The sequence below is a fragment of the Mirounga angustirostris genome, unplaced genomic scaffold, assembly GCF_029215605.1.
Source record: "Mirounga angustirostris isolate CCGP_5_RB_7025 unplaced genomic scaffold, mMirAng1.0.hap1 SCAF_3, whole genome shotgun sequence".
Taxonomy (NCBI): domain Eukaryota; kingdom Metazoa; phylum Chordata; class Mammalia; order Carnivora; family Phocidae; genus Mirounga; species Mirounga angustirostris.
In genome coordinates this window covers 157,941,023-157,967,859 of record NW_026991711.1, presented here as the reverse complement: position 1 = coordinate 157,967,859, position 26,837 = coordinate 157,941,023, and the positions used below count along the sequence as shown (strand labels likewise).

Genomic DNA, 26,837 nt, shown 5'->3' with positions numbered 1-26,837 from the left:
TTCCTGAGTGTGCTGAGTCTGTCTTCGATGCCTTCCCAGCAGAGCCAGCTCAGTGGAACGGGAGGTTCACAAGCTTTGGAAGCAGACAGATCTTGATTTGGGTCCAACCCCAGTCCCTCACTAGCTTTATAATGTTGGTCAGGTTACTTAACATTATCGAACTTCATTTTCCTCATCTGTAAGAGGATGATGTGAATAAGAACTCACTGTTAGTGGCGAGGAGGAAGCAAAATAATGTATGAGAAGTGCTTGGCATATAGTAGCAACTCAGTAAATGCTCCTCATGGTTGCTCTGCATCCCCAAGCCCAGTGAAAAACACCGAGCCTTCCCCTTGCTGCTGATCTCTATTTAGGAGTCAAGAAAAAAAAAAAACAAAAAACGACAAACGATTAAATAAACCAGTTCTCTGTAAGATGTAACTGATGATAATCTTCTAACTCAGGTGATTTCAGCCTAAAGGGGAAACTTTAACTCAAGGCGGTTTTTGTTACTAAGAGAAGTCTTTTAGGTGGCAGGTGGCAGTTCCCACGGTTTCCGAGCAGACTGTGCTTTGCCCCTGTTCCTTCAAGTGAGGCCCCAAAGTAGCCTCGCTCCCCGCAGCCCTCACCTAGCCTTGGTCGTGTTCTCCCTCCCTCTGAGACCATACTCATGCCCTGATTCTTCATTCTCCTGACTCATAAGGCAACCCTGTGCTATGTGCAGAGACAGCATACTTATCTGTCCATCTTACAGAAATCAGAAGCAGTCATTTTAGCACTTAACCCTTGCTGAAAGCTTTTAGTAGTGATTTCCATAAACTATTCAGTTCTAGAGGAAAAAAACAGTTAAATAAATGAACATCAACTGTTTATCTTTGTAGACGACCGATGGGTTGAGATGTGTTGAGAAAGCTTCTGAGGTTGTATCTGTGACTTAGGAAAGAGTCATGCTTGATTAGTGATGTCTGCAGAGGCCCGGGAATAGAAGCGGCAATTCTGACTGCATATTTGTCATGCCTTTTTCCAGCTCTGTAGCCACTAGTCATTCCATCATTTCTCTCTTCATTTGCTTTCCCACTTGAGAGCAGTCGGGAGTCAAGGTGTTTTCAAGCCAGGTCTACTCTGGTGAATCATTTAGCAGGTTGAAAGCATGATGCCAACTAAAACTTGTTTTCTTTGGTTTTCTGTAGATTTCATCTTTATTCTGTTATTGGTGTCCATTGACTAAGTAAGAGTTGTTGTGAAGGCAGGGTCTTGTATCCCGAGGTCCATAAACAGCATCAGGATTTGGTTAATCCAAAGAAACTGCTCAGAACATCTTGCCTTTTCATTGCTGAAGAGCTGTGAGCATTCGTGAACTGTAGGCACGGAAATCAATTACAGTCACGAATCACTTGAGCGACACAAAGCAAAGAGCTGTCTCTGACAGTATTGGCTGTCGTATCCACTTTGCCTTTTTCTATCTGCCTATTTCTCAGAGAGCCCAATGGATGAATTACACTACGTTCAGAGAGAGGGAGACGAACAGCTTGGAGAAAGTGAGTCATCCCCATTACGTGGGGTTTTGGGTTATTCTTCTCCAAGGTTACATTAGAACCCAATGAAAAGCATTATAATGAAAGCTGTTCTTAAAAACTAGACACCTGATGTGTCGCATGGCTTAGCTTTGCCCACTCACCTCTCCCTGGGAAACGGAGCTGGTGTGTGAGTACTGAAAGTTGAAGGAGCTAACAGCTCTTCCCTGAAGTTTTGTTTTCCCTGCACTCTTTCCCTGGGGGGCGAGGGGAAGGGGAGGTGGGGTTGATAGGATGAATTTTGCCAAGACCTAAGAGGAGCCACCAGCCTTCTCTCTGACCTTTTGGTCCTGGCACTGCTGGCGGGCATGGGGGTGGTCATCGGCACTGGGCATTCGCCACTAGGGCACCTGAAGATGGCTTCAGGTCACACCTTGGTTTTTGATGGTCTTCTGTGGAGCCGGAGAGGAAATAATCCAGAATGCTTAACAAATCTTAAATATCTCTTTGAGGATCCAGAGTAAAGTATACATTTAGAAAGTCTGAGGAAAGCAATTTTTTTAGAGTTTACTATCCAAGATCACCATAAAACCATAACATAATAATGGCGGCAAAAGCCCCACCCCCCACCATTTGGTAGCTTCTCTTCTTTCCTCATATGATTTATAAAGGGGGGAAGGGGACTTTCAATCTCGACTTGTAGGACTCTGATAAACTTCGTATAAGCTGATTCTGTTTGGAGGTTGGCTCAAAGTACCCAGGGGATGTATGCCTCTACCTCGTTCATTTTTCTCTAATTTGCCAAATATAAAAGTTAGGATTATTCAACCATATGGGATCTGATTTCTTTCTTTCTGTAACATTTTTGGGAAAGTGGATTTTGACTCCGTACTCCCAGCCCATGGATATGCTCCCCTTGGCTGGTGGACCAGGAAAAGGTATATGACACACTCATGAAAGATCACCGTCAGTGAGTGGTGGTAATCACCTGAGCTAGTATTCTAAGAGCCGTGTTTCAAGTGGAAAGGAGTAGAAACAGTTCATTTTCTGATGCACTTTATCTCCTTGCTGACCATTGAGATGCTGGAATGATAAAGATCAGAGGAGTCATCTGAGAGGTCACAAAAGGTAAAAATCAGCTCTAAAGAGAAGCAGCATAACGTGCCATCCACGGGCATAGCTGTTTGATCGAGGGTGATTCTTACACTGGGATCAAGTAAAGGAATGACAAGAATGTTGTGCCAGGAATTACACAACGAGGGCTCTGGTAAGAATGTCCTGGCCGCACCGGTGACCTGGGACTGAGACTGAAGGGAGTTTTTCTGGCGTGGAGGCCTAGGGTCAGAGCCCCGGGAGCCCCCTCCCCACCTTTTGCAGGGCTCGGAGCAAGAAGACCCTTCAGACACCTGCTGCCTTCCCTCCGAGTCATGATTCTCTTGTTGCTTATCTGCAGTCAGTTTTTGGGTAAATCCAAACTCGTTCCCAAAGCACCTAGCAACTCTGCCAAGTGCAGCAAAAAGAGTTTTCATTTCATTTAGCATGAGGCCACCTTTAGTAAGGCTTTAGTAATTCTTCTAGTTTATTAATTTAATATCTCATCCCTGTTTCTTTTTTAGTCAGCCAGTCATTTTTGTTTGAGGACTGATGAATTAAAATGTAGGTAAATTCTTACTTTGCATGAATGAAATACACCGAAAGCAGGCAGTCTGATTTACATTCTCATGTATGAATATTAGGAATGCAGTTCTGAGGAGTACTTGCTTTATTAGGATATAACTTTGCAGATATATTTTATGGGGCTCGTACACTGAATGATTCTTTCAGAATTGATGATGGAGGAGCGAGAAGCCGGCCCCCTAATGTCCTTTACCACCTGTGTTATCATTGATAACCTAACAAACCAGTGTGCTTTTTCTATATTATTTAACACTTTTTTTTAAAAAAAATATTTTATTTATTTATTTGACAGATAGAGACATAGAGAGAGAGGGAACACAAGCAGGGGGAGTGGGAGAGGGAGAACAGGCTTCCCACCGAGCAGGGAGCCCGATGCGGGGCTCGATCCCAGGATCCCGGGACCATGACCCAAGCCGAAGGCAGGCGCTTAATGACGGAGCCACCCAGGCACCACTTATTTAACACTTTTGAAAGTACTTTCCACAAACATCTGCTGCCTGGCAGAGACCAAACTCCATGACAGCAGGGACTAAAATCCATCTTTGAATGGCTAGATCTAGCAGAGTGGCTGGTAGATCGCAAGGGCTCTATAGTATAATTTACTGTGAGAAAGAAGGAGCGAGGGAGTGGGGAGAGGGAAGGAAGGAAGGATGGGAGGATGGAAGGAAGGGAGGGGAGGGGAGGGGAGATACATCACCTCTGCTTCACAGCATCTTCCCTGCCACCGTTTTTGTGCGCGTGACCATCACCTCTTAGCTGAAATTAGCTGCCACAGCCTTCCATGTGGTCTCCCTGTGTCCAGTGCATCCTGCCCTGCCAATCCATTTCCACACCACAGCCAATCTGATCCTCATAAAATATGATTCTGAAGAGTCACTCCTTTGCATCAAGCCTCAACTCTTCCTGTTTCTCTTAGGATAAATGACAAAGTCTTAGTGTGGCACACAAGTGCGTGGGGGCTCTGTCCTGCCCATCTTGCCAGCCCCCTGTCTTGCTTCCCATGCTTCAGCCACCCTGAATTTCTCTTGTTTCCTCACACGTGCTAGGCTCCCTCTGGCCTCTGGGCCTGTAGATGTCGCACCCTCAGCCTGGGGTCCCTTTTCCCTTGTCACCTTAGGGTCCTGGCTTTGATGTTCTCTCCTCCCAGGAAGCCTTCCCTGGTAACACAAGGCTAGATTGGGTGTCCCTCCTGTGTGACCCCCTAGTTCTCACTGTAATATAATTGCTTACTTTTCTGCTTTCCTCTCTACATTGCAAAGATTCTCGAGGCTGGGGACTGTGTCTTAATCATTGCTGAATGCCCTCCACCTAGTGTAATGCCTGGCTCATCAGGCGCACTTGAGAACTATTTACTGAATGGGTCAGAGGAGGGCAGTGTGGTATAGTTGAACTAGCATGTGATTTGGAGCCAAAAAGATCATCTCAGTGGCTGCCAATCACCTTGGGCCATACTCAAACTCCCCAAACCTTAGTTTCTTTCCCTGGGAAATGGGATGGAAGACATCGCTTCAGACCTCAGGGGGTTGTTGTGAAAAGGCAGTGAGATGAGATAAAGAAAGCATATAGTGCAGAGCCTGCCCTGCAATGAGTTCCAGTAAATTGCTCTCTTTCTTCAGTCTCTCTCTCCCTTACCTGCCAGCTAGGTAAAACCATGGATTAGAATAATAGAATTCCAGCATCAGATACAGAGGTTCAGTGCATTGTTTCTAAACCACCTGCCAGGCAGCTGAGACAGTTTTTAAAAAATACACCCTCCTGGGCCTCACCCCATGGTTCTGGGATGGGGTCCAGGAATCTGTGGGTTTTTTTTTTTTTTTTTCAAGTTTCTGATGCTCAGCCGTGATGGGGAGCCTTTAACCTAGTCCCAGTTTCTGACCTAAAGCAGGAATCCCGCTTACGTAGCCTTTGCTGGAACACCTCAGGAATGGGCACGTCGACGCATTTTGAAGTCCCTATTTATTATTGGGCAGCTGCTTTATTTGGAAGCACTCCCTCATTTACTGGGCACAATTCTGCTACCCCACCACACCTCGCCTTTAGGTTGGTTCTGCCTTCTAGAGACAAATAGATTGACGTGCACAGCATCTTCCACACAGACTTTCTTTAGATATTTGAAGTTACTATGTGCCTTCGAAGGTTCTTCTTCTCCAGGCTAAACATTCCTGTTCCTATAAACTTGAGTTTGCTAACTGGCGCCTGTGGGCTACATCCGGTCCACAGATGTGTTTTGTTTGGCCTGTGGTTTGAAAAATACTGAATAAGTTGCCAAGGCTTAAAAATCAGGGCATTTCACTGAAACGTCTGGAGCTTTGGCATTTCTTGAAAACTCAAAAGATCTGGAGCCACAGTTCCAGCTTTGGATGGGGCATAAATTCTCCCGAATGTTGCAGCCTTAACTGGTCCATAGTATCGTCCAGCTCCTGACACCTACGTCATGACGTCACATGTTTTTTAGACCTTACGTTATCCTTGTTATTTTTTCCTATCTGTGCTCCAAAGTGTCATCTGATCTCATCTTTTAAAAAAGTTGTGTATTTTTATGATGATAAAAACAATATTGGGGGCGCCTGGGTGGCTCAGTTGGTTAAGCGACTGCCTTTGGCTCAGGTCATGATCCTGGAGTCCCGGGATCGAGTCCCGCATCGGGCTCCCTGCTCAGCAGGGGGTCTGCGTCTCCCTCTGCTCTCTTCCCTCTCGTGCTCTCTGTCTCTCATTCTCTCTCAAATAAATAAAATCTTTAAAAAAAAAATCTTAAAAAAAAAACCAAAAAACAATATTGGATCGTAATTGGGTATTTAACAATAAAAACAGTATTATAGACAATTTGGGAAAGTACAGAAAAATATAAGACCGAAAATGTATCTGCCAATAACTCTGTTTAGCATTTTTATTAATTTCCTTTCACTCCTTGTTTTTCTGTGCATATTTATATACTGTGAAGCTGGGATGACACCATTTTTTCCACATTTTCTACATCTTATTAAAGTCCTTTTTCCACATTTTCTACATCTTATTAAAGTCCCTCAAAAGATCAGTTTTTAATAACTAAAGTATTCCGTTTTATGATTGTAACTTTTAAAAAATTTTGGGAAAATAATCAACATGAAATTGACCATATCAACCACTGTTAAGTGTATTGTTCGGGGCATTTAGTACATTAATGGTGTCGTACAGCCGTCACCACCTCCTCACTTCTGGAACATTCTCATCCCCCCAAAGGGACACCTTCTCCCCCTGAATCAGTCACTCCCTATTCCCTCCTCCTTGCGATCCCGGCAACCACTACTCTCTTGACTGTCCTGATGAATTTGCTTAATCTGGATATTTCACATAAATGGAATCATACACCGTGTGGCCTTTTTGTGACTTTATGGCTTCTTTCATGTAGCATCCTGTTTTTGAGTCTCATCCATGTTGTCGCACGTATCATCACCAGACAGCATTCCTTTTTCTGGCTGAATACTCTTCCATTGTGTGGTTATACCACGGTTGTTCATCCACCAGCTGATGGACGTTTGGGGTGTTTGTACCTTTTGGCTGCTGGGATAGTCCTGCTCTGAACATTTGTGTACTACTTTTGTGTGAACACCCATTTTCATTTCTTCTGAGCATTTCTCTAGGAGTGGAGTTTTTGGGTCATAAGGTAATTCCATGTTTAACTAATTGAGGAACTCCACAGTGGCTACACCGCGTTATACTCCCATCAGTGTTCTCATTTCTCCACGTTCTCACCAACACTTATTTTTTGTTTAGTTTTGCATTAGGCCATCCTAAGTTTTAGGATTTTGATAGGGATTGCATTGAATCTGTAGATTGCTTGGGGTTATATGGACATTTTGACGGTGTTAATTCTTCTAATCCATGAATATGGAATATCTTCATGGTTTTGATTTGCATTTCTCTAATGATTAATGATGTTGAGCATCTTTTCATGTGCCTGTTGGCCATTTTATATCTTTTTTGGATTTAAATAATGTAATAATGTACTTAGCTTTGACATTGATGCCTTTCTCTTTTTTACTATCGTAAATATTGTTACCGTGACTATCTCTATATAAAAGTTGTCTGCATATCTAGTTATTTCTATAGGATAGCTTCCTTGAAGTGGGATTGTGGAGTCAAAGTGTAATGTTTCTTTTTTTTTTTTTTAAGATTTTGTTTATTTATTTGAGAGAGAGAGAGAGGGAGAGAGAGCATGAGCATGAGCAGGGGGGAGAAGCAGAGGGAGAGGGAGAAGCAGACTCCCCTGCTAAGCAGGGAGCCCAATGCAGAGCTTGATCCCAGGCCCCTGGGATCATGACCTGAGCTGAAGGCAGATACTTAACAGATTGAATCAACCAAGTGCCCCCAAAGTGTAATATTTCTAAGGTGTTGATATGAAGGATCAGATTCAGTATGGCACGTTTGAGGAGCATACACAAGTTGCCTGGAAAGCCTTCTCAAAGTGCCTGTGCTCGAATTTCGATCTCTCACTTACTGCATCAGACTCATTAGGATGGGACCCAGTTTCCCAGGAGGTTCTACTCTGCAACCCAGCAGTGAACCATTAGCCAAATTTCTTTTGCACCCAGGCAGGTCTTCCAAAAAAAAAAAAAAATACTTTAAAACTGCATACTAGTGATTATCCCAATATTCTGACCAGTTTCAAGTGGATTGGTCCTGCTCTTTCCCCTGCTATGGGCAACATGCTTGGTGACCCTGCTGCTCTCATAGGCTGAGCTTATTATTGCCTGGACCCATCGGTGGGTTTTTTCCTCATAAAATCTGGTTTTCCCTTTCTTGTCCTCAGGGAGGAAACAGGTTTCTGCTAGCTTTGTTACTTGCCGAAGCTATCCAACACCAACTCATCAAGGCTAGAATAAACCCATGTTATGGCTCCTCAGATAATTTCTCTCCACTTCCCTCATTGGACTTGTTTTGACGTTTTTGATTGGTCATGACTCGAGGAGAAACGTAGTTGCGCATGCCAGTTGAACTCAGAGCACTCTAGAAGAGAGAACAGGTCTCAACACGTCTGGGCAGGCTGTTTCTGTCCCATGAGACCCTGGTTTTACTGCCTTTGGCCAAGCCCCCAGTTCTATCTGTGAGAGGAGGAAGGGCAGCCAAAAGTTCCCCTTAGTCAGGACAATGGGACCATGATCTCAAAGGAACCGTGATCTTATTTTGCATTTTAAACCACTGGAATGTTGTGTGTTGACTGGGTAACAGTTGCTAAGTGCTTTGATGTTAGGTGTGTGTTGAAGATTCCCAAATCTAGATTTGACCTGCAAAGGCACTAGTGGAGTCTTCATACCATTTACCTGATGTCACGAGGAGGTTGGTGAGGAGAAGGGAGTGTGGAGCCACCTCAGTTATGTTCGGTGAGGTGACAGGAGGCATCGGGACCCTGGCTACCTCCTCGATACCCAGTCCCAGACCTCAGTTGCCTTTGTGGTTGGACTGGTGCAACAGAGGTTGAGGGTTTTTTTTTTTCCTTCCCCCTACTGCTAAATAAAAACACACAGCAAATTAGGTTTTATTTATTTGTTTGTTTGAGAGAGAGAGAGAGAGAGAGCACGAGCGGGGAGAAGGGGCAGAGGCAGAGGGAGAAGCAGGCTCCCCGCTGAGCCGGGAGCCCGATGTGGGACTCGATCCCAGGACCCCGGGATCATGACCTGAGCCGAAGGCAGATGCCCAACCGACTGAGCCATGCAGGTGCCCCACAGCAAATTAGGTTTTATTGGAAGTCAGTAATTCCCTCTTCTTATTAAAAACTCTGATTTTCTACAATATGACTATCAAGATTATGTCTTTGAACTTGGCCTTCAAGTTAACGTCCTCGGAGTAAATCTTGTTTTCCTAAAGTTTAAAAAATACATGGAAAGCTAATTTTAGACTGGAAACATGCTTGGTGGCCCTGCTGTTCTCAGAGTGAGCTTAACTATCACCTGGACCCATCTGTGGGTTTTTTCCTGATTAAATCTGGTGAAAAAAAGAATCATAGACTTCCTTGTGGCGCCGCCTCGGTTAAAAATGACATGCAACTTTTAAATCTCAAGTCTTTGAGATAAAAAACACATTCCTTTTCTTATGCCTAATTCATTTTCAGAGCTTTCTCATAGAGCTACTTAGATACACTATCAAGGCATAATACTTATCTGGCATAAACACTGAGCTCTCAAGTCTTATTTACCAGTTTGATGAAATTTAAAACATGTTATTAAATATGGTTTATATTTAAATGGACTCGGTGAGTTGCAAACATAGCCTTGCAACGCAGAGTGGAAGAGCAACGCTGTAGTGGCTGGTTTATCAATACCAATGCTTTCAACAGAGTTTTTGATTCTCAAAAGAACTCAGATTTTGGTTGGATTACAATCACTTAAACTTCATTATTACTTTTCTTCCATGTTGTTCATGTTATTTTCCAGATGGACAGGAACAGTGTAAATGACTGCTATTGTTTAAAGGGCACAGAACAAGGTGGGGTGTGTGTATGTGTGAGTGTGAGGGTGTATATGAGTGTGTGTGTGTTGGCAGGGGTAGGGTAGGGCATGGGAAGGACAGGGAGGGAAGAGATTTGGAGAGAATGTAGAAGTTTATGCTGGCTGGAAGTAGCGCATTTTACATCAGTATTAGTGTAATGCTCGGAGGCAGTTAAGCTTGCGATTCTTTTAGGTCTTTCTCGGCGGAGGCTGGGAGGGGGTGGGAAGAATATGGGAGAAGCTGTTTGGAAATGCAGTGACTTAGAGAAGGAGCTGCTTATTGTCATTCTCCTGAGCATATACGTGTCTAAAGTCATATATATGGCTCATTTGTCACTCCAGAAGACATTTTTTTTGTCCTTGATCTAAACCATTCTCAGTCCTTGTTCAACTGACTTCTTAGCTCTTCTTGTTTCCGCTTTTCCTGAATCAGAGAAGGCCCCTAGAACGCTAGGCTCACAGGACCTCTGAGCCATCTCTCCGGTCTGTCACTGTGCCAAGGGAAAACTTGGCGTCCATTTGCGTGAAGCGCATGGGATGTGGTTCAGTCCTGTGTTACACAGTTTAATTGTTTTGTGTGGGTTAGGCTTATTTCCCCAGCTATATTTGGCACTCTCTGAGAAAGGGACTATGTCACATATTTCTTTTGTATATTTTATAAAAATAGCATATAGTAGGTATTCAGAAAATGCCTTCAACTCTGGTAGCACTTTTTTGTGAAATGCACTGGCCAGGGTAGATCCTGATAGAGGCTTGTTTGTTGCAGCACAAACTAGAAACAACAGGAATGTTCATCCAAAGGGGAATAATTAAATATATTGTGATATATCCATGTTATAGAGTATTATATAGCAATTAAAAGAAATGTGTTAATCCCATAACTCTTGATCCCGGGGATGTCCTCAGTATATTATTGTTTTTACAAATAGCAAGAAAGGGAAAGAGTAAATCCCACTTTTGTGATAACATTGTAACCTCCTCCATCTAAATCTATATTTTTATGTATCGGCAGGAACATGGGGAGAGATGTGGAGGGATACACATTAGGCTGTGAACATTGGTGGTAGGAAAGGTTATTAAGTTTTGTCTTTACCTTGTCTTTGCCTTATTGCAATGGGACAACTACTAAGATTAAACCCAGCAAATAGAAGAGAAAGAGAAAATTGGTAGAGGTTTTTGTGCATTAGAAAGTCCCTTGCCCCAGAATACTTCTTTCTACTTTTCAAACTTGGTATGATTGAAAAAAAAAAAAAAAAAGTGAGTTTTATCCCTTATCTAAACTTTAGAATTAGGAAGTAAAGATAGCACAATACTTGAGTTAATTTTTGTCTCCAGCTTATGACATGAAGATAAGTTTTCTTTTTACCCAAACCTAGGGAGAGCAGCGGCAGGTTGTACAGATGCGAGATGCTAACTGACTTCAGAGCCCTAGGAGCTTCCTGTCCCAGAGCTGAACAGAACCGCGTAAGCAGCTGGAGGGGCTTGCGTAAGTGGAAAAGTCAAGAGAGCAAATACTGCAGAACTTCCGGCGCTCCTCAGCTGATGGTTGGGGCGGCTGTGCTCCACAGAGCCCTGCATCCTGCAGAGGAAGCTGGTGAGAGTCTTTCTGAGTGGAGGCAGCCATGCCTGAGTGGCTAGCTCTTGCTGACTTAATGGTGGGGATAGTCATTTACCTTTTAGATCCACATCTTGGCCACCAGCAGAACACTTCTCTCACCACGGAGGGGCACTCCATCCCGAGACCTCTCGCCTAGACTGTTGTTGAAATCACCTAACTTACTGTCTCACTCTGGTCTTTTCTTCCAGTTCATCATTCATTTCCAGAGATTGTTCCAAAGCACACCACATAGGTCACTCTCCTGCTCAAAAACCATGCATGATTCCCCAGTGCTATAGAAGAGGGTCTTTCTTAGCCTGGCATTCAAAGCCTTCTGTAATATGACCCATGTCTGCTGCTCAGCTTACCTCACCCGTCTCATGCTCCAGCCGAATGAAACTATTCCCTGTGCATGCTCAGTCTTCCCAGCATCTGTCACATTCTTCTGAGGTAGGACCACCCACTTCCCATTCTGTCCATTTCTACCTGTTTAAATCCTCTCTAGTGTTCAGTATTCATTTCAAAGACTATATCTTCCAGTAGACCAGATGTGATCACTCTCCCTTCTTCATGTACTTCTGTGCTCTTTACCTTACATCCAAGTTGTGTATGCTTGTATATTTCCTCCCTACACCTTGGTAATGCCTTCCACAGAGAGACTGACTATACCATCTCAGTGTCTGAATTTCTTAAGCTTAGTAGATTTTTTAGGTTTAATCAGTCTTTATTGGATTGAATTGAATATGGCTGTTATCTGAGATATACCAGATTAATTTAAAAAAACCCACCCATATCTTTCATCTCTTATTGGCAGGGTGCTATGTAGAGAGTAAAGGAAATATGAACTGTATTGGTGTTTCTGCAAGGAAATATGTGACCATCCTTTTTTTTTTTTTTTTGGCAAAATTTCCCATTTTCTATTATCTAATGTTTTTCAGTCTTCTGGACTCCTCTCTTCCTGTTGTCTTATCATTTTCCTTTGACATCTTTTACTGAACGCCCTTGCCAGGACATTGGATGGGGAAATGGAGAGAATTCCTAATGGATTTGCATTCCTTATGACCTTCCTGGTTTTGTAGGCAAAAGGGGACCCTCCAGTCATCTCAGGCAGAGACCAATGGTCCTGGTCAATGCCCTGTCTTCGAGAGTGGTTTGAACAGCTAGGGCCAGGAAGGTGACTCAATTTCACACATGTCCCTGATCCCCCACCTGGCTCCCTGTGGAGAGGTGGTAGAGTGTGACTGCTTTCTCCCTTTCTTTTTTTATTTATTTTATTCATTTTTAATTTTTTAAATTTTTTTTTAAAGATTTTATTTATTTATTTGAGAGAGAGAGAGAAAGAATGAGAGACAGAGAGCATGAGAGGAAGGAGGGTCAGAGGGAGAAGCAGACTCCCTGCCAAGCAGGGAGCCCGATGCGGGACTCGATTCCGGGACTCCAGGATCATGACCTGAGCCGAAGGCAGTCGCTTAACCAACTGAGCCACCCAGGCGCCCTGCTTTCTCCCTTTCTAAGGAATGCATAGGGAATTCAAAGAAAAAGCACTACAGAGAGGAAGGAGGAAGTTTAAGGGGAAGTTCTCATGGGCTTTGGAATGACTTGGTTGGGCAAAAAGTGGCTTTTGAAAGAATCCAGGATCTAACAAATTTCAGACAGACCCAACTTGGAGTTTGCCTGAATCATGAACAACTTCATGTGATTGTTTTAATCTATATATCTCATATACGGTAAGTCTGTCCCTCTCAAATATAGCAAGTTGCCACCTTCCTGGTGAATGCCTTTTATTTCTAAACATTGATTTTGTTGTTGTTATTTTTAAATTGCTTTGCTTAGGTTCCAATTTCTAATACTCCTCAAAAGTTATAATTACTCTAGATTATAATAAATATTACTGTAGAAATAAATCATTTTCTATCATATTCTTTTCTTTGGGAATACTATATTGTTGCCTATATTATGGCAAGGGAGATACAAACCAGATATTAATAAAAAGTTGTGTTGCATGATGCATTCTAAACTGAGAACCACTTTCTGTATTCGAACAAAGAAATTACACTTAATACACATATTACCCTGAAAATCATCTGGCTGTATAATTTTTTCCCACAGAAATCACTAAAATGGCTTATATTGATTAACATTATCAAGTCACCTTTCATATTTGAAACTGCATGAATTCAACGTGCTAGAAGATACAGTTATACAAAGAATGTAACCAAAACTAAGATAGGAAATAAAACCTCTGTTAACAATTTTTCAAAACAGGAAACTCTTGTAGAAATGTATTGTTCTTTTTTTTTTTTTTTTGTAACTAAAATTACACTGATTTAAATATTCTCTATTAACTAACCTCTTGGATCCATTGTGCTCTTGTTTAAATTAACTTTCTTTAAAAGTTAACTCCCAAACACTGTTTAATTAACTTAGCTAAAGTTTTGATTTGATCTCAAGTCATTTGAAACTAGACAGAGTGAAAAAAGATGTGGGTAGTTGGCAGCAGATCCCAATAAAAATATGGCATTTGGCAGAGTATGCCTGCCTTGTTTTGCTTTGCTTTTCTCTTTATGGATGTGGCCTATTTTTGAAATGCTATGATTTAAATTCAGGGATCAAATGACAAGTCTGACAAAACAGAACTGACTTCAACAGAGGTTCTGTGGGGGAAAAATGGAAGCGTTCCAGGAACTAAAGGAAGTAACCTCAATTTCACCTGGAAACATTAGTGTCTCGGGGGCAGGAGATTTGGGCTATATATAAAGAGTGAAGGAAAGTGGCCAAGATGCTGAGCCAAACCTGCATCCAGGAATAGAGCAGCATCAAAGAGCTGACAACAGTAACTGTTGTTTCCACCATGGCCCTGTGTAAGTAGCAATCAGAGAGCCTGAAATGTGGGAAGATTGGAAAGTTCTTTCCTGTGATGCCTTGGATTGTGGCAATTGTCTTCTCACTGGGTTCTCTAGCTCCCTTCTCTTCTCCGATGCTTGGCGCACATCGTGGACGGATTAAGTGTTTGCAAAAACTCTGTGCCGTCCTCTTGCTCAATACTCCAGTTCCTGTTTGCCCACAAGATTGGGTTAAAACTCCTTCTGCTGGCATGATGCTCCCTCCACCCACTTATTTACTTTTCTAACCTCTTCTTTGGCTGTTCCTCAACATGAAAGGTTTACTCCAGTCCTACTCTTCAAAATCTAGGTTAACACCTATCTTTTCCATATTTCTAACTCCAACTGGCACTGAGCCCTTACTTTAAAATATTTTGTACCTCTTTGCTTTGCATCTTTTGGCAAGATTGTTTTATTGTTAGTTACTTTGTTGAGAGTAACTATATCTAGAAATACCCATATATAATCACTATGTATGCACACATATAAGGTGTAAATATACACACAAATATATAGAGAATATATCTATATGGTGATTATCTTTCCTTAGTGAGTCATAAAGTATACAATATTTCTCCACAGGAAGTACGTTGAAACTGAGGCTGAATTTCTAATCCTGTATTACATATATTTATTATCTATTCATTCTATTATATTGTATCATATTATATTATATTATATGAAGATGACATGTGAAAGAAAGTGATGAACCAGGAGAATCAGGAAAACTAAATTCTAGTCTCAGCTTTGCCACTAGCAGGTAAATCATCCTATCCTCTCCTCATAGCTCCAACCAGGAGATCAGTCTCCTTTTTGAGCATCAAGAGGTCATAAAGGAAAAGTATAACTGGATGTGTTTATGGTAACCGTAAATAGTAAAATTATGATTTCATGTCCCATCCAGTGGACATGAGTATCTGGCACCCTTTGATCAGTCAAAGGGAGATGGTGCATTTTTCAGGTGAGTTGCTATTATTTTGGTACAATAGATTAGACCCCTGAGTACAGAGAGGTTGTATGACATTTTTGAGGTTGCCCAGTGTAACGAAGACCAAGTCAGGCTCAGCTTGATTTTTGCTCTCCTGCCTGTGAAATCTTCTCTCCCAGGATGATGGGCCTCTCTGCTTTAGAGGTGGTGTTGAATGGCTCATGATCCTTAACTCAGTTTATTTGCTCTGTAATTTTTTGGAAAAATCTCTCCAGATCCCTTATTTCTCCTTTTGTAGGATGAACATAAACATACTTGTCTGTGAAAGTCTTTGAGCATGTTGATTTAAAGTCAACACAATTACTCTTTTTATTGAGTGCACACGAGGTGCCTGCGTATGTTAGGCTATTTCTTAAACACATCCTGTGAAATGGCTCTAATAGCCCCATTTAATAGATGAGGAAACTATGGCTGGGATTTAATTCCAGGTCGGTCTGCTGTCATATGTCAGTCTCCCTGCTGTGGAAGAAAAAGAGTGAGATCCCAGGTCAGTAAAAATCAACATTGCCTCCAGATTTCAGCTTAACTGGTACTGTTGTTTATCATTTCCTTTTATTTAATCTTTGGCGACTGACTGGTGACTAGTAGTGAAGTTGGCATGCCTGGGTTTCTTTTTGCCTTGGGCCAGCTATCCTCTGGGGAAGGCGCTAAACAACAGTATTAAAGAGTAGAGAAATAGCCACAGAGGATATCAGGAAAGGAAGGTGCAACAAAGGATGGGTTTTTTTTTTTTTTAGGATTTTATTTATTTGACAGAGAGAGAGAGAGAGCTCAAGCAGGGGGAGCTGCAGAGGGAAAGGGAGAAGCAGGCTCCCTGCTGATGTGGGGCTCCATCCCAAGACCCTGGGATCATGACTTCAGTCGAAGGCAGATGCTTAACTGACTGAGCCACCCAGGTGCCCAAAGGATGGATGTTTTAAAGACTGGATCATTAGTCTCTGAATAACTACTCATAGTCCATACCTCCTGCTATTTCTTTTTTCTTTTTTCTTAGATTTCATTTATTTATTTGACAGAGACACAGCAAGAGAGGGAACACAAGCAGGGGGAGTGGGAGAGGAAGAAGCAGGCTCCCCGCTGAGCAGGGAGCCCGATGCAGGGCTCGATGCGGGGCTCGATCCCAGGACCCTGGGATCATGACCTGAGCCGAAGGCAGAGGCTTAACGACTGAGCCACCCAGGCACCCCCATACCTCCTGCTATTTCATTTCATTTCCATATCCTATTTTCATTTTGGAAAAGGTTAGATAATTAATTTTTTCATTTTCTGACTAAAAATAGCTCTTCTTTTCTCATAAGTATAGAGTATAAGTATAGACTTAATAGATAGCTACATAGAAGCTATTACTAATACTTGAAATTTTGTGCTTTGGTTTTTAATAATAATTGCAAATAATTGAAAATGTTTCAGACATTTACTCAGCAGGTATATAGTCCTGCATTAAAAAAAAAAGTGTTTATGGGGACTCAGTATATTTTGTACAGTTCTTAAGGGAAACAGCTTTTGACTTTCTGGTCATCATCTTCCTGTGATAGAGTGAACTTCTTCCCAAATAAAGAGTGATCTATAATCAGGAAGCACTTGATGGTACCCTTCCAGCAGATCACACAGCAGGACCCACATGAATAGAGCTAACAAGTTTGGTCCATTAAACCTAGTGGCTCGAACAAATTTTTATTATCCTTTTGTAAAAATGCAAGCGCTGCCTCATACAAAAACCAGTTGTTCCCTAATGAAGTGTTTCAGCATGTTCATATAAGTTGATGGCTTCTTATGGCTAGATTATTACTGCATCAACTATTAGCTTCTAATAACATGCTCCTGTCTTGCTTTAATGACATACTGTGCTCAGAATACTCAACTATGGGCAGATGTTTAAGAATACTATTTTTTCTTCTTGGCTATTCATTAATTCCCAACACCCACTCCTCATTAGGATGCAAGATATATTCTTTCAGATGTGGAGTCTTTAATTACCCAATCTAACCAAAAAAAAGACAGGCAGCATGCCAGGAATTTGTATCGAAATGCCGGAGTGTCATCGTCTCAGACTTCTTACCGTTGACCGTAGGACAGAGATGTTAAGTGTTGGCTTCTGTCACTCCACTTATCTTCCAAAGCCAGTGTATTAGTAAAGAACATGCAGCTCCAAGAAAGGGAATGTGAAGTACACTATACACGGTTTTAGCAAAAATCAAATTGGTGGTTTCATTAGGGGATTTGGAGGGGGAGACCCACAACCCCGTTGCAAGATGGAGTAGGTACTCTAAACTAGCTGCACTCTCTCCATGAAACCCATGATGGGCTTTACTCTTAAACTAATGGCTTGTCTGATGCCATGAGTAGCCCTTTTTAAAAGTGGGATTAAAGGATTCGTTGAATTCAGTTTTGTAAGTGATGAAAATGATACTTTAACACCTGAGTTTTAGATTGCATTATTCTTATTTCCTAAAAACATGGACCCTTGGGGATCAATAGAAAAGCTATTTTTTGGTGGGGGGTACATACATATTTATTACCAAGAACTCTCTCAGAAGTTTGAGTTCTTTTAGGTCTTGACAAAGTGGATCTTCCAGCTTCCTTGTCTTAATTATACAACCTGAACAGTTACTCTTATCTCCCAGGTAACAAATTAACCATCTTGCTCCCCCTAGTGGAGTTGTAACTCTACTTCAAAGTTTGGGAATACTGTATCAATACACATTTGATGCCGTGTCTTATTTTTGGAAACCAGATATTTTCCCATTTTATCTTCAAAGACTGACAATAAAATAAAAAAAAATATTGCATTGGAGGGGCTGGTAGGGGATGTGGGTAGAGAAAGTGGCTTTTGGTGATGAATTTTTAGTTCCTAGTGTTGGCAAGATTAGCTGCATGATTTATAATGGCTGCTAAATTCCAGGGGCCTTTCTGCTCTGCACTTCTGTCTTAGAGGGATCCAGTGTCATCAGCCTGGCAGACGGTCACCTCTAGAAGGCAGCTGTCAACACTCCTGGAAGAGACAGTGGGGTATTAATAGTTAGTGATGTTGGAAGACAAGGACAGGTCCCATCTGAATATTGAATCCCACTTGTGCCATTGGTTGAGTAGGTCCAGGAAGTATGTTCTGCCTCTGAATCTATTTGAGGGACTGTGCCAATATCCACAGTACATGGCAATCATTTCCAGTTTATACTTGCTAAGCATGCTAAGGGAATTTTCGTAATTGATGCTGAACTTATTGCATACCTCTCTTAAGAATTTCAGTTTCTTTAGGTTATGATAACCTACCAGTGGTTTCATGGTATTGTAATCCCCCCCTTTTTTTTCCTGCCAGTATTTGTCTTTCCCAACTTTGACCCTTGTTATGAGTGTGTATTTATTCAACTTTGTACCCTAATGCACACAGAGCACTAACATTTTGTACATGCCAGCGTTGAAGTGTGTGAAACTTCATAAAGAAATACCTGTACATACCAAGGCTTAGGACTCTGTTCGTTTGCAGGTGAGACTTTGCTTCTAAGCCTTATCAAGGTCAAGGCAAACTCTCTGGTAGATATAGTGGTTGTCAAATTAATGGTCAATGGAGTGTAAGTACTTGACACTTATGAGCAAGAATATCATAATTAGAATATTCCCCCTTTCTTAAAATCATGTAATGGAGGCAGTATTTAGATGTATCTTTTTTTTTTTTTCCAAATATATATTCTCAGGGTAAGTATTTAGGGAAAAATAAAACAGCAAGATTGGATTAAAATCCCAACAAAAAGGAATGTCAAAGTGCTCTCTAGGTATGTTTTATTTGGGAGGGTGGAGAAAAAAAAACCACCCATAATGTGTTTTTTTTTTTTTTTAATATTACTTGCTAAAGAGTCACAGTAATTTAGTTCAAGAATTACATCTAAGCAAACACACAGCATCTGTCTAGCAAAGCATGCATCTGTGAAGTTCTGATTTAGAATCCCATGATGCTTGGATTCACAGTTGTGAAGACAGTGACGTTGTCATGGTGGTGACCCGGCCCAGCTGGGGCTAGAGGTCCCTATCTAGCAAGACTCTGGGCTTTGGAGAACAGGCACTTTTCTCTTCCCCAGGGAGTGTGAGGGATTTTTGTGTGAATCAATGTGTATCTCTGTGTATACATGCATGAGTGTCGATACAGTTATGAATGTATGGGTGAAAATGCACATACAGGTGGGTATATGTGTGTATAGATGTGACTGCAGGATTGGGAGAATGGCTTCTTCCCAATGGATGCTGGAAATTCTCTGCATTGACAATAGTCTGTAAAGCAGCTTTTAGCAGAGCTAGGCCCAGAGGTGTTGGGCACGTGTGCACGCCATTCTGGGTGTCGATGAGACCCTTCAAAATAGTCTCAGTGACTGAGCGTGGAGGTATTTGGGAAGCTCCCTGCTGAAGGACTGTGTTGGCATCCTTGTCTGGCAGCCTTGTCAGGGCGGCTCTCCTTGAGAACATTCCAGCCATAGCTTAGAACCCTTGAGAGCTAAAGCAACAGAATATCTTATGTGTTCCTTATGCTCATGAGTGACAAGAGGCTTTGCTTAACTAGCTGTGTTTCCTTGAAGTGACCAACTAGTGACACATGAACTATTGGTCACTTAAAGGGAACTAAAGTTTGAAAAAAATTGTCAAATTCTACATTAGCAGTGTTAAGTTCTCAACTGTTAATTGATCACTGTTCATTTAACACATAGACCCCAAATGATAAGTCTTTTTTTTTTTTTTTAAAGATTTTATTTATTTATTTGAGACAGAGAGAATGAGAGACAGAGAGCATGAGAGGGAGGAGGGTCAGAGGGAGAAGCAGACTCCCTGCCGAGCAGGGAGCCCGATGCAGGACTCGATCCCGGGACTCCAGGATCATGACCTGAGCCAAAGGCAGTCGCTTAACCAACTGAGCCACCCAGGCGCCCCCAAATGATAAGTCTTGTCAGACTCTGCCCCTGCTTGTCATCTAAGTCCTATGGCTATTGGGTTTGTTGTTTTCTCTTCAGGTTCAAAAAGGCAGAAAAGTACACACAAGCATTTGGTCATGAACAAAGCAGACGGAGGATTATGGAATGGATAAACAAGTTTTCATGTTGTTGTTAAAATCCTGACTTTGTGTCTGATTCTGTTTTTTTTTTTTTAATTTTTATGAAATATGGTCCTTGCCATGGGGCAGATAACCCAGAGACTTGGTTTTAGCAGGTAGTCAGAAGCATGTGGAAGGATCTTCTTGTCTTAAGGCACATCAACCAGCTGACACCAAACTAGTAGAAAACTTGCTTTCTTTTCAAGACTTCTTTCCAGCTATTTAACTGTTGGCAATTTGAGAAAATATCTTTGAATCATACACCTTGGCAAGAAGGTAAAATTGAGAGTATTTGGGGCAAAAGAAAGATATATCTATCTGTCCACTTGCTAGAAACTTTTGTGGCAGGGGGAAAACTGCAGAAAAATTCCTGGCAGATTGAAATACTTATCTGCAACTTAACATTTTTATTTTTTATTTCATTTATTTGTCTTTAGAGAGAGAGAGAGAGAGAGTGGGGGTGGGGGCGCAGAAGGAGAGAGAGAATCTTAAGCAGGTTTGATGCCCAGTGTGGAGCCTGATGGAGGGCTCGATCTCACAACCCTGAGATCGTGACCTGAGCCAAAATTAAGAGTCAGATGCTTAACCGACTGAGCCACCCAGGTGCCCCTGCAACTTAAATTTTTAATATAATGTTTCCTCAAGGAGTCTTATTATATTCTACTGACAGTACTTATATTGGTAGCCGCAAATAACAAGAAACACCATCAGAACCTGTAAGAAAGGCAACAGGAGGATAAAAAAGAGAAAAGAAAATTTATAGGCATAATGAGGACTGGGATTCTCGTGTGGATAGCACTGGGAGACATTGAGGCAGGTGATACTGATGGTTTTACCTTAGGCCAGTGTTCCAAGAGTTAAGTGAGCATTTATTAAAAATAGATTCACAAGTCCCCACCCCAGATAGACTAACTCAGAATCTCCAGGGAAGGGATGTTGGAACATTGTTTTAACAAGCATCTTAGGTGATTCTTATGGTCAGACACGTCTGGGAAACTGCTGTCATCTGATTGCTGACTAGAACTGCTGTAAAGGGGGTGCCTGGGTGGTTGGGTCAGTTGAACGTCTTATTCTTGATTTTGTCTCAGGTCATGATCTCAGGGTCATGAGATTGAGCCCCGCATTGGGCTCCACACTAGGTGTGGAGCCTACTTACGATTCTCTCCCTCTGCTCCTCACACTTTATCTCCACCGGAAAAAAAAAAAAAAAAGAAAGAAAGAAAGAAAGAAAGAACTACTGTAAAGTATTTCTAGAAGGTGTGAGTGTGTGTTGTATGTGTAATTGCCGAAGTTTTTAAAGTGAAAAAAAATTGTCAAATTCTACATTAGCAGTGTTAAGCATTTCTTAATAAAAGTATCTGTTATTTGTGTCAGGTTGGACGGTTACAGAGGGTTTTTCCATGTATTATCTCATTTGTTCCTAATAGTAATCCTATGAAGGCTTGAGCAGCAAAGATCATGCTCACCCCCAGATTACACATGGGAAGTGGGCTCAGCATGTAGCTGGCGAGTGGTGGAGCTGGCTTTGAACAGAGTTCTTCACCATGTGCAGCAAGCCCAACATCAACCCCAGAGCCTACCACTTTTCCTCTTTTACCCCACACTCTGGTCACCAGGTTGATGGCAACATTTCTAAGATACCAGGTTTTTTGCATGTCCACACCTTTGCACACCGTGATCCCTGTGCCCAGAATGCCTTTCCTTCCCTGTTTGCAAACTCATACTCATTCATTAAAGTGCCTTCCATGAAGGTTTTCTAGATATACTCTTCTCCTCACCCTACCTGCCCTCCAAGCAGAGCTAGTTTCTCTTTCGGCTGTGTTTCCATCACACTTTATAAATCCTTTTACTGTCTTTTGGGTGTTGGGTAATGTGGGTGAGTTCAATAATAATTGCTACTAGTGTCCCCCTTCATGATCCCCACCCCACCATTATACCACTTACTGTGTATGGACAGTGGGATGTAATCACTTCGGAAACACTCAGTGCCTTTAGTGTTGGCTATGGGAAGCATTTGAGAATGATTTCAAGGGCTTTCCAAACATTGACAAAGAAATGTTCAGGAGGCCAGAAACTTGGCCATCAACATTCTCTAGAAGTGGAATTGTCTGGGGGTACCAGGATACATTGTCTAACGAGAGGTCGGGAACAATGGAGACTGTCTGCTTAAAACTGCAGATTTGGTAATTGCTTTGATGGGAAACCTAAGGGTGTTTCAAGGATGTCTTCAATTATGGGCGATTTTTATGTCATACTCATAGCCCCAGGCTAGATGTGACTCTCTGTTATGGCTTTCAAATTGTGTTACAGTTATTTCTTTATGCAAATATTTCCCCCACTAGACCTCTAGTGAGGGTGTGTCTGAGCCACATTTATCTTTGTCTGCCAATTGATAATTGTTGAATAAACTTTTGGGGAACAAATCTTGTAGCCATCTGCATCTGAATGCAATCAAATGTATTTAATTATAGTTGTAATTCAAATTCTCCTGTGTTTACAGCCACCACTGGTCCAAGCAATCTTCAGCGGTGATCCAGAGGAGATACGGATGCTCATCCACAAAACAGAAGATGTGAATGCTCTGGTAGGTGATGCTATGTTTTGCCTGCTCAGGCCCTCTTAACCTTTCTGTACCATGGTCCTCTCTGGTGTCTCGTGAAACCTCTCGCCTGCTTCTCAGAATTCTGTTTTTAAATCCACAAAATAAAATATATATGGTTAGAATGGAAATCAATCATATATAAATACAGTTATCAAAATATTAAATATCAAATCTGTGATAGAATAATACATGTGCTTCTCTATTAGCACATTTAAATAGCAAGATACGGCAGAAGATCTAATAATGAGCATAACTGAAGAATAGTGATGAGCATGGTCAATATTTTGTGTTATCTGTGACCACGCTAGTGGGGTAGGAGCAAACCTGTGATTTCCGCAGGTGACCAAGTGACAGTTACCGGAGACACTACTGAGATTGGCTGCCTACCTTCACAATGGAAGGAAATGTAAAATTCCCATCGGAAGTTAGTAAAAATAAAGATGTACTATTTTTGCACCTAGAACTTCTATCCTACAGTAGGGGTTGACAAATTGTGGTCTGTCACCTGTTTTTGTACAGGCTACCAGCTAAGAATGGTTTTCATTTTTTTAAATGGCTGGGGAAAAAATGGAAAGGAGAATGATATTTTGTGACACATGACAATTACATGACATTCAGATTTCAGTGTCAATAAATGAAATTCCGTTGGAGCTCAGCCATGGCTCCTTTCCCACTACAGCAGCCGAGTTGAGTGGTAATTAATGACAGACTGTATGTGGCCCAGAAAGCCAAAGATATTTGCTCTCTGGCCCCTTTGGAGGGAAAGTTTTCTGACCTCGGCCCTAGAGGCTCCATGAACCCGGGACCAGTGGGTGAACTCGGCATCCTGTGTGTAGCCTGGAATCATATGCAATACATGTGTGTGCTTGTGGACATGTGTATTTTCTGTGAACGAGTAAAGGCATTTCATCATATTCTTAAAGGGGTGTATGGCCCCTAGAAGATTAAGAACCCCTGGATCAGGAAGTTCTTGAAATAAACAAACCTGCAATGAAGAAAAGTGAAAAGAGTTAGTCAATAATTTACCGTTTGATAGTTTCCTAGCCCTAGATTGAACAAGCAATTATATGCAGTACACGCTACTAATTCTCTTACTGTAAGTCAATTACCTTAATGCTCTAGTCCTTCGGGGAGAGGAGTTGTCTTTGAAATCTCTAGTGTCAGGTAGAAACAACGGAGAGAGTCAAACACATCAGCAGAAGAAGAGCTTTGCCACAGGGAAATGAATTCTGTCTGAGGTGGGATCTCTCTCCGGTGGGCTGAATGTTTTATCCAGGAGAGTCCTTTCGTGCAGCCTTCGTTCTGTGGCAGAGTGCAGGTTGGTGTGGCTTTTTGAAAAAGCTTTTGGCAGCTTCTCCCCAGCTGACACTGAAAACAATGGGGCAGTGTTTTATGATGTTTTTGCAAAGTAAGCACAGGTGAGGCCAGGGACAGACTCCTCGAAAAGGCAGTTGGGCATTTGTCCAGAACCCGTGGGACCTGAGCTGGGCTTCTGAGAGGAGCCGAGGCAAGCCGGCTGACCTGCCATCACTGGAATTGGCCTCGCCTATTTTGTGGCTGTAGCCCAAGCCCAGGCAAGCCCAAGGCAAAGTTAGTTATTATCTTTTCCTGCTGATTATGAGCAGACAGAACTTTTGTTCAGTCATACATACTGAGAACGATTGCACTGTCCTCTGAATGGCCTTTATTTCTCCTTAGGAAAGTGACAAACGGGGGGCACCTGGGTGGCTCAGTCGTTAAGCGTCTGCCTTCAGCTCAGGTCATGATCTCAGGGTCCTGGGATCGAGCCCTGCATCAGGCTCCCTGCTCAGTGGGGAGTCTGCGTCTCCCTCTCCCTCTGCCTCTCCCCACTGCTCCTACTCTCTCTCTCTCTCTCTCTGTCTCAAATGAATAAATAAAAGAAAAAAAAAAGGAAAGTGACAAACGGTTGCTGGCTGGTACAGGTTAGGAAAGCTTAACTTTAGTTGTAACCTAACTGTATTACTGAATCCGATAGGTTAACCATAGTAACACGTAGACCCCAAATGATAATTGCGCAAACATGGGAGAAGCTTAGTTCTCTTGTGAACAGATTAGAGAGGTGGCTCATTTCCACATAGGGTCCCAGGTATCAACATGTAGCTTCTAAGGCCACCGAAGGGCTTCATCTTCAGTCCAGCCAGCCAGAAGGGGAAAGGGAGCAAGGACGGAGAGCTCAGGAGGATTTTTATGGATCGTCTTGGAAGTGGCATAATCACTTCCACACACAACCCATTGGCCGGAACTGAGTCCCACGCCACACCAAACTACAAGGGAGGTTGTGAAATTCATATAGCTGTGTCCCTAAGGATCGGAGAACATGAATAGTTAACAATCTTGGCCACACAAAGTTTTGGTACTGTAGGTTCTTTTTTTTTTTTGAAGATTTTATTTATTTATTTGAGAGAGAGAGAATGAGAGAGAGCACATGAGAGGGGGGAGGGTCAGAGGCAGAAGCAGGCTCCCTGCTGAGCAGGGAGCCCGATGCGGGACTCAATCCAGGGACTCCAGGATCATGACCTGAGCCGAAGGCAGTCGCTTAACCAACTGAGCCACCCAGGTGCCCTAGAGCCTTCATTTAAATGAGAGCTGATTGATTGCCTACTTCTGGCCCATTATAAAGTGAAGTTGTTTTGCTAAATCTTTGTACCTATTTTTCTCTTTGGTTGTATTTGTTGGTTTTTCTTTTATTTTTTAAAAGATTTTATTTATTTATTTGAGAGAGAGAGAGAGAGTAAAAGCAAGCACAAGCAGGGGAGTGGCAGAGGGAGAGGGACAAGCAGGCTTCCCACCGAGCAGGGAGCCTGATGTGGGACTCGATCCAGGGACTCCAGGATCATGACCTGAGCTGAAGGCAGTCGCCCAACCAACTGAGCCACCCAGGCGCCCGGTACTGTAGAATTTTCGGGAATTTGAGTGTTAACACTTATTTGTCTGTGTAGTGTCCTACTCATTTAAGAGTAATTTACTGAGTTCAGACCCAGTGTTGGGTGCTAGGGCTACAGCAGTGAGAAGATCGCTCTTTCCCTCGTGGAGCTTGCGAGTTGGCAGAGAAGTCAACAATGAGAAATCATACTGACAGCCATTTTGAAAGGGGAAATGCAGGACACTATTAGGGGCCCAGGTTAATCATGAGGGACTGATGAAGTGATGTGCAAACTGACACCTAAGGGGTGCTGTTGTGGAGTTTGGATGTGTGGGCTTTTGGATACGTCAGCAGGGAGGGGTGGAATGGAGGGAGAAAAAGCAATACATGAAGGAATGCCTGACTTCCTTCCAGTGATGGTGTGGCTCCATGGGGTCCCAGTGCTTTCCTCCGCTCTCTCCTCTGTTGACCTCCCTCTTCCTATCCCCCTTTTCCTTCCCTCAGGTGAGTGTAAAGAACCTCATTTGATTTTCTCCTCTCTTAGCAGGTATGTTGGAGACAGTGAGCTGTTCTCTTAATGTCATGCTTTTCTTTTATCAGTACTTCTTTGGTCAGTCGTGTTGACTATCTTGCTGGGGGTGGCTTAGGCAGTTTAGGGAAAGTGATGGTTAACTAAGGGCATATGGAGATGGAAGACAAATAAGGATTAGCAATCTAAATCTGGAGCTTCACTTCAGGAGGGAAGAGAGGCCACTAACCAGTACATTTAAATGTCAAGGAAGGGAAATAAATAATGGAGGAGCCTCCTGTTAATGGGAGGACAATATCTGTCTTCTTCTCTTCTCACCCTTTGCTTTTCTTTATTTACCTATATTTATTTTTCCTTTTTATCCTAGGTTCTGATTTTTTTTTTTTTTTTGCTTTCTTTTTTCTTCCCCACCTTCCTGTGTCTTTTTTTTTTTTTAAAAGATTTATTTATTTATTTGACAGAGAGAGACACAGTGAGAGAGGGAACACAAGCGGGGGAGTGGGAGAGGGAGAAGCAGGCTTCCCACGGAGCAGGGAGCCCGATGCGGGGCTCGATCCCAGGACCCTGGGATCATGACCTGAGCCAAAGGCAGACGCTTAACAACTGAGCCACCCAGGCGCCCCAACCTTCCTGTGTCTTTTGATGGG

The 26,837-nt window shown here is 42.4% G+C and overlaps 1 protein-coding gene across 8 annotated transcripts in view; it reads left to right on the top strand.

Moving 5' to 3' along the window:
• ANKRD44 (ankyrin repeat domain 44) overlaps positions 1-26,837 on the top strand; it is a 319,631-nt gene that overhangs the window by 92,481 nt on the left and 200,313 nt on the right. For all 8 annotated transcript variants that reach the window (XM_064586861.1, XM_045868301.3, XM_045868304.3 and 5 more), the window contains exon 2: positions 22,676-22,759. In XM_064586861.1, the coding sequence (XP_064442931.1) occupies positions 22,676-22,759 (84 nt within the window). The remainder of the gene's footprint in view (positions 1-22,675; positions 22,760-26,837) is intronic.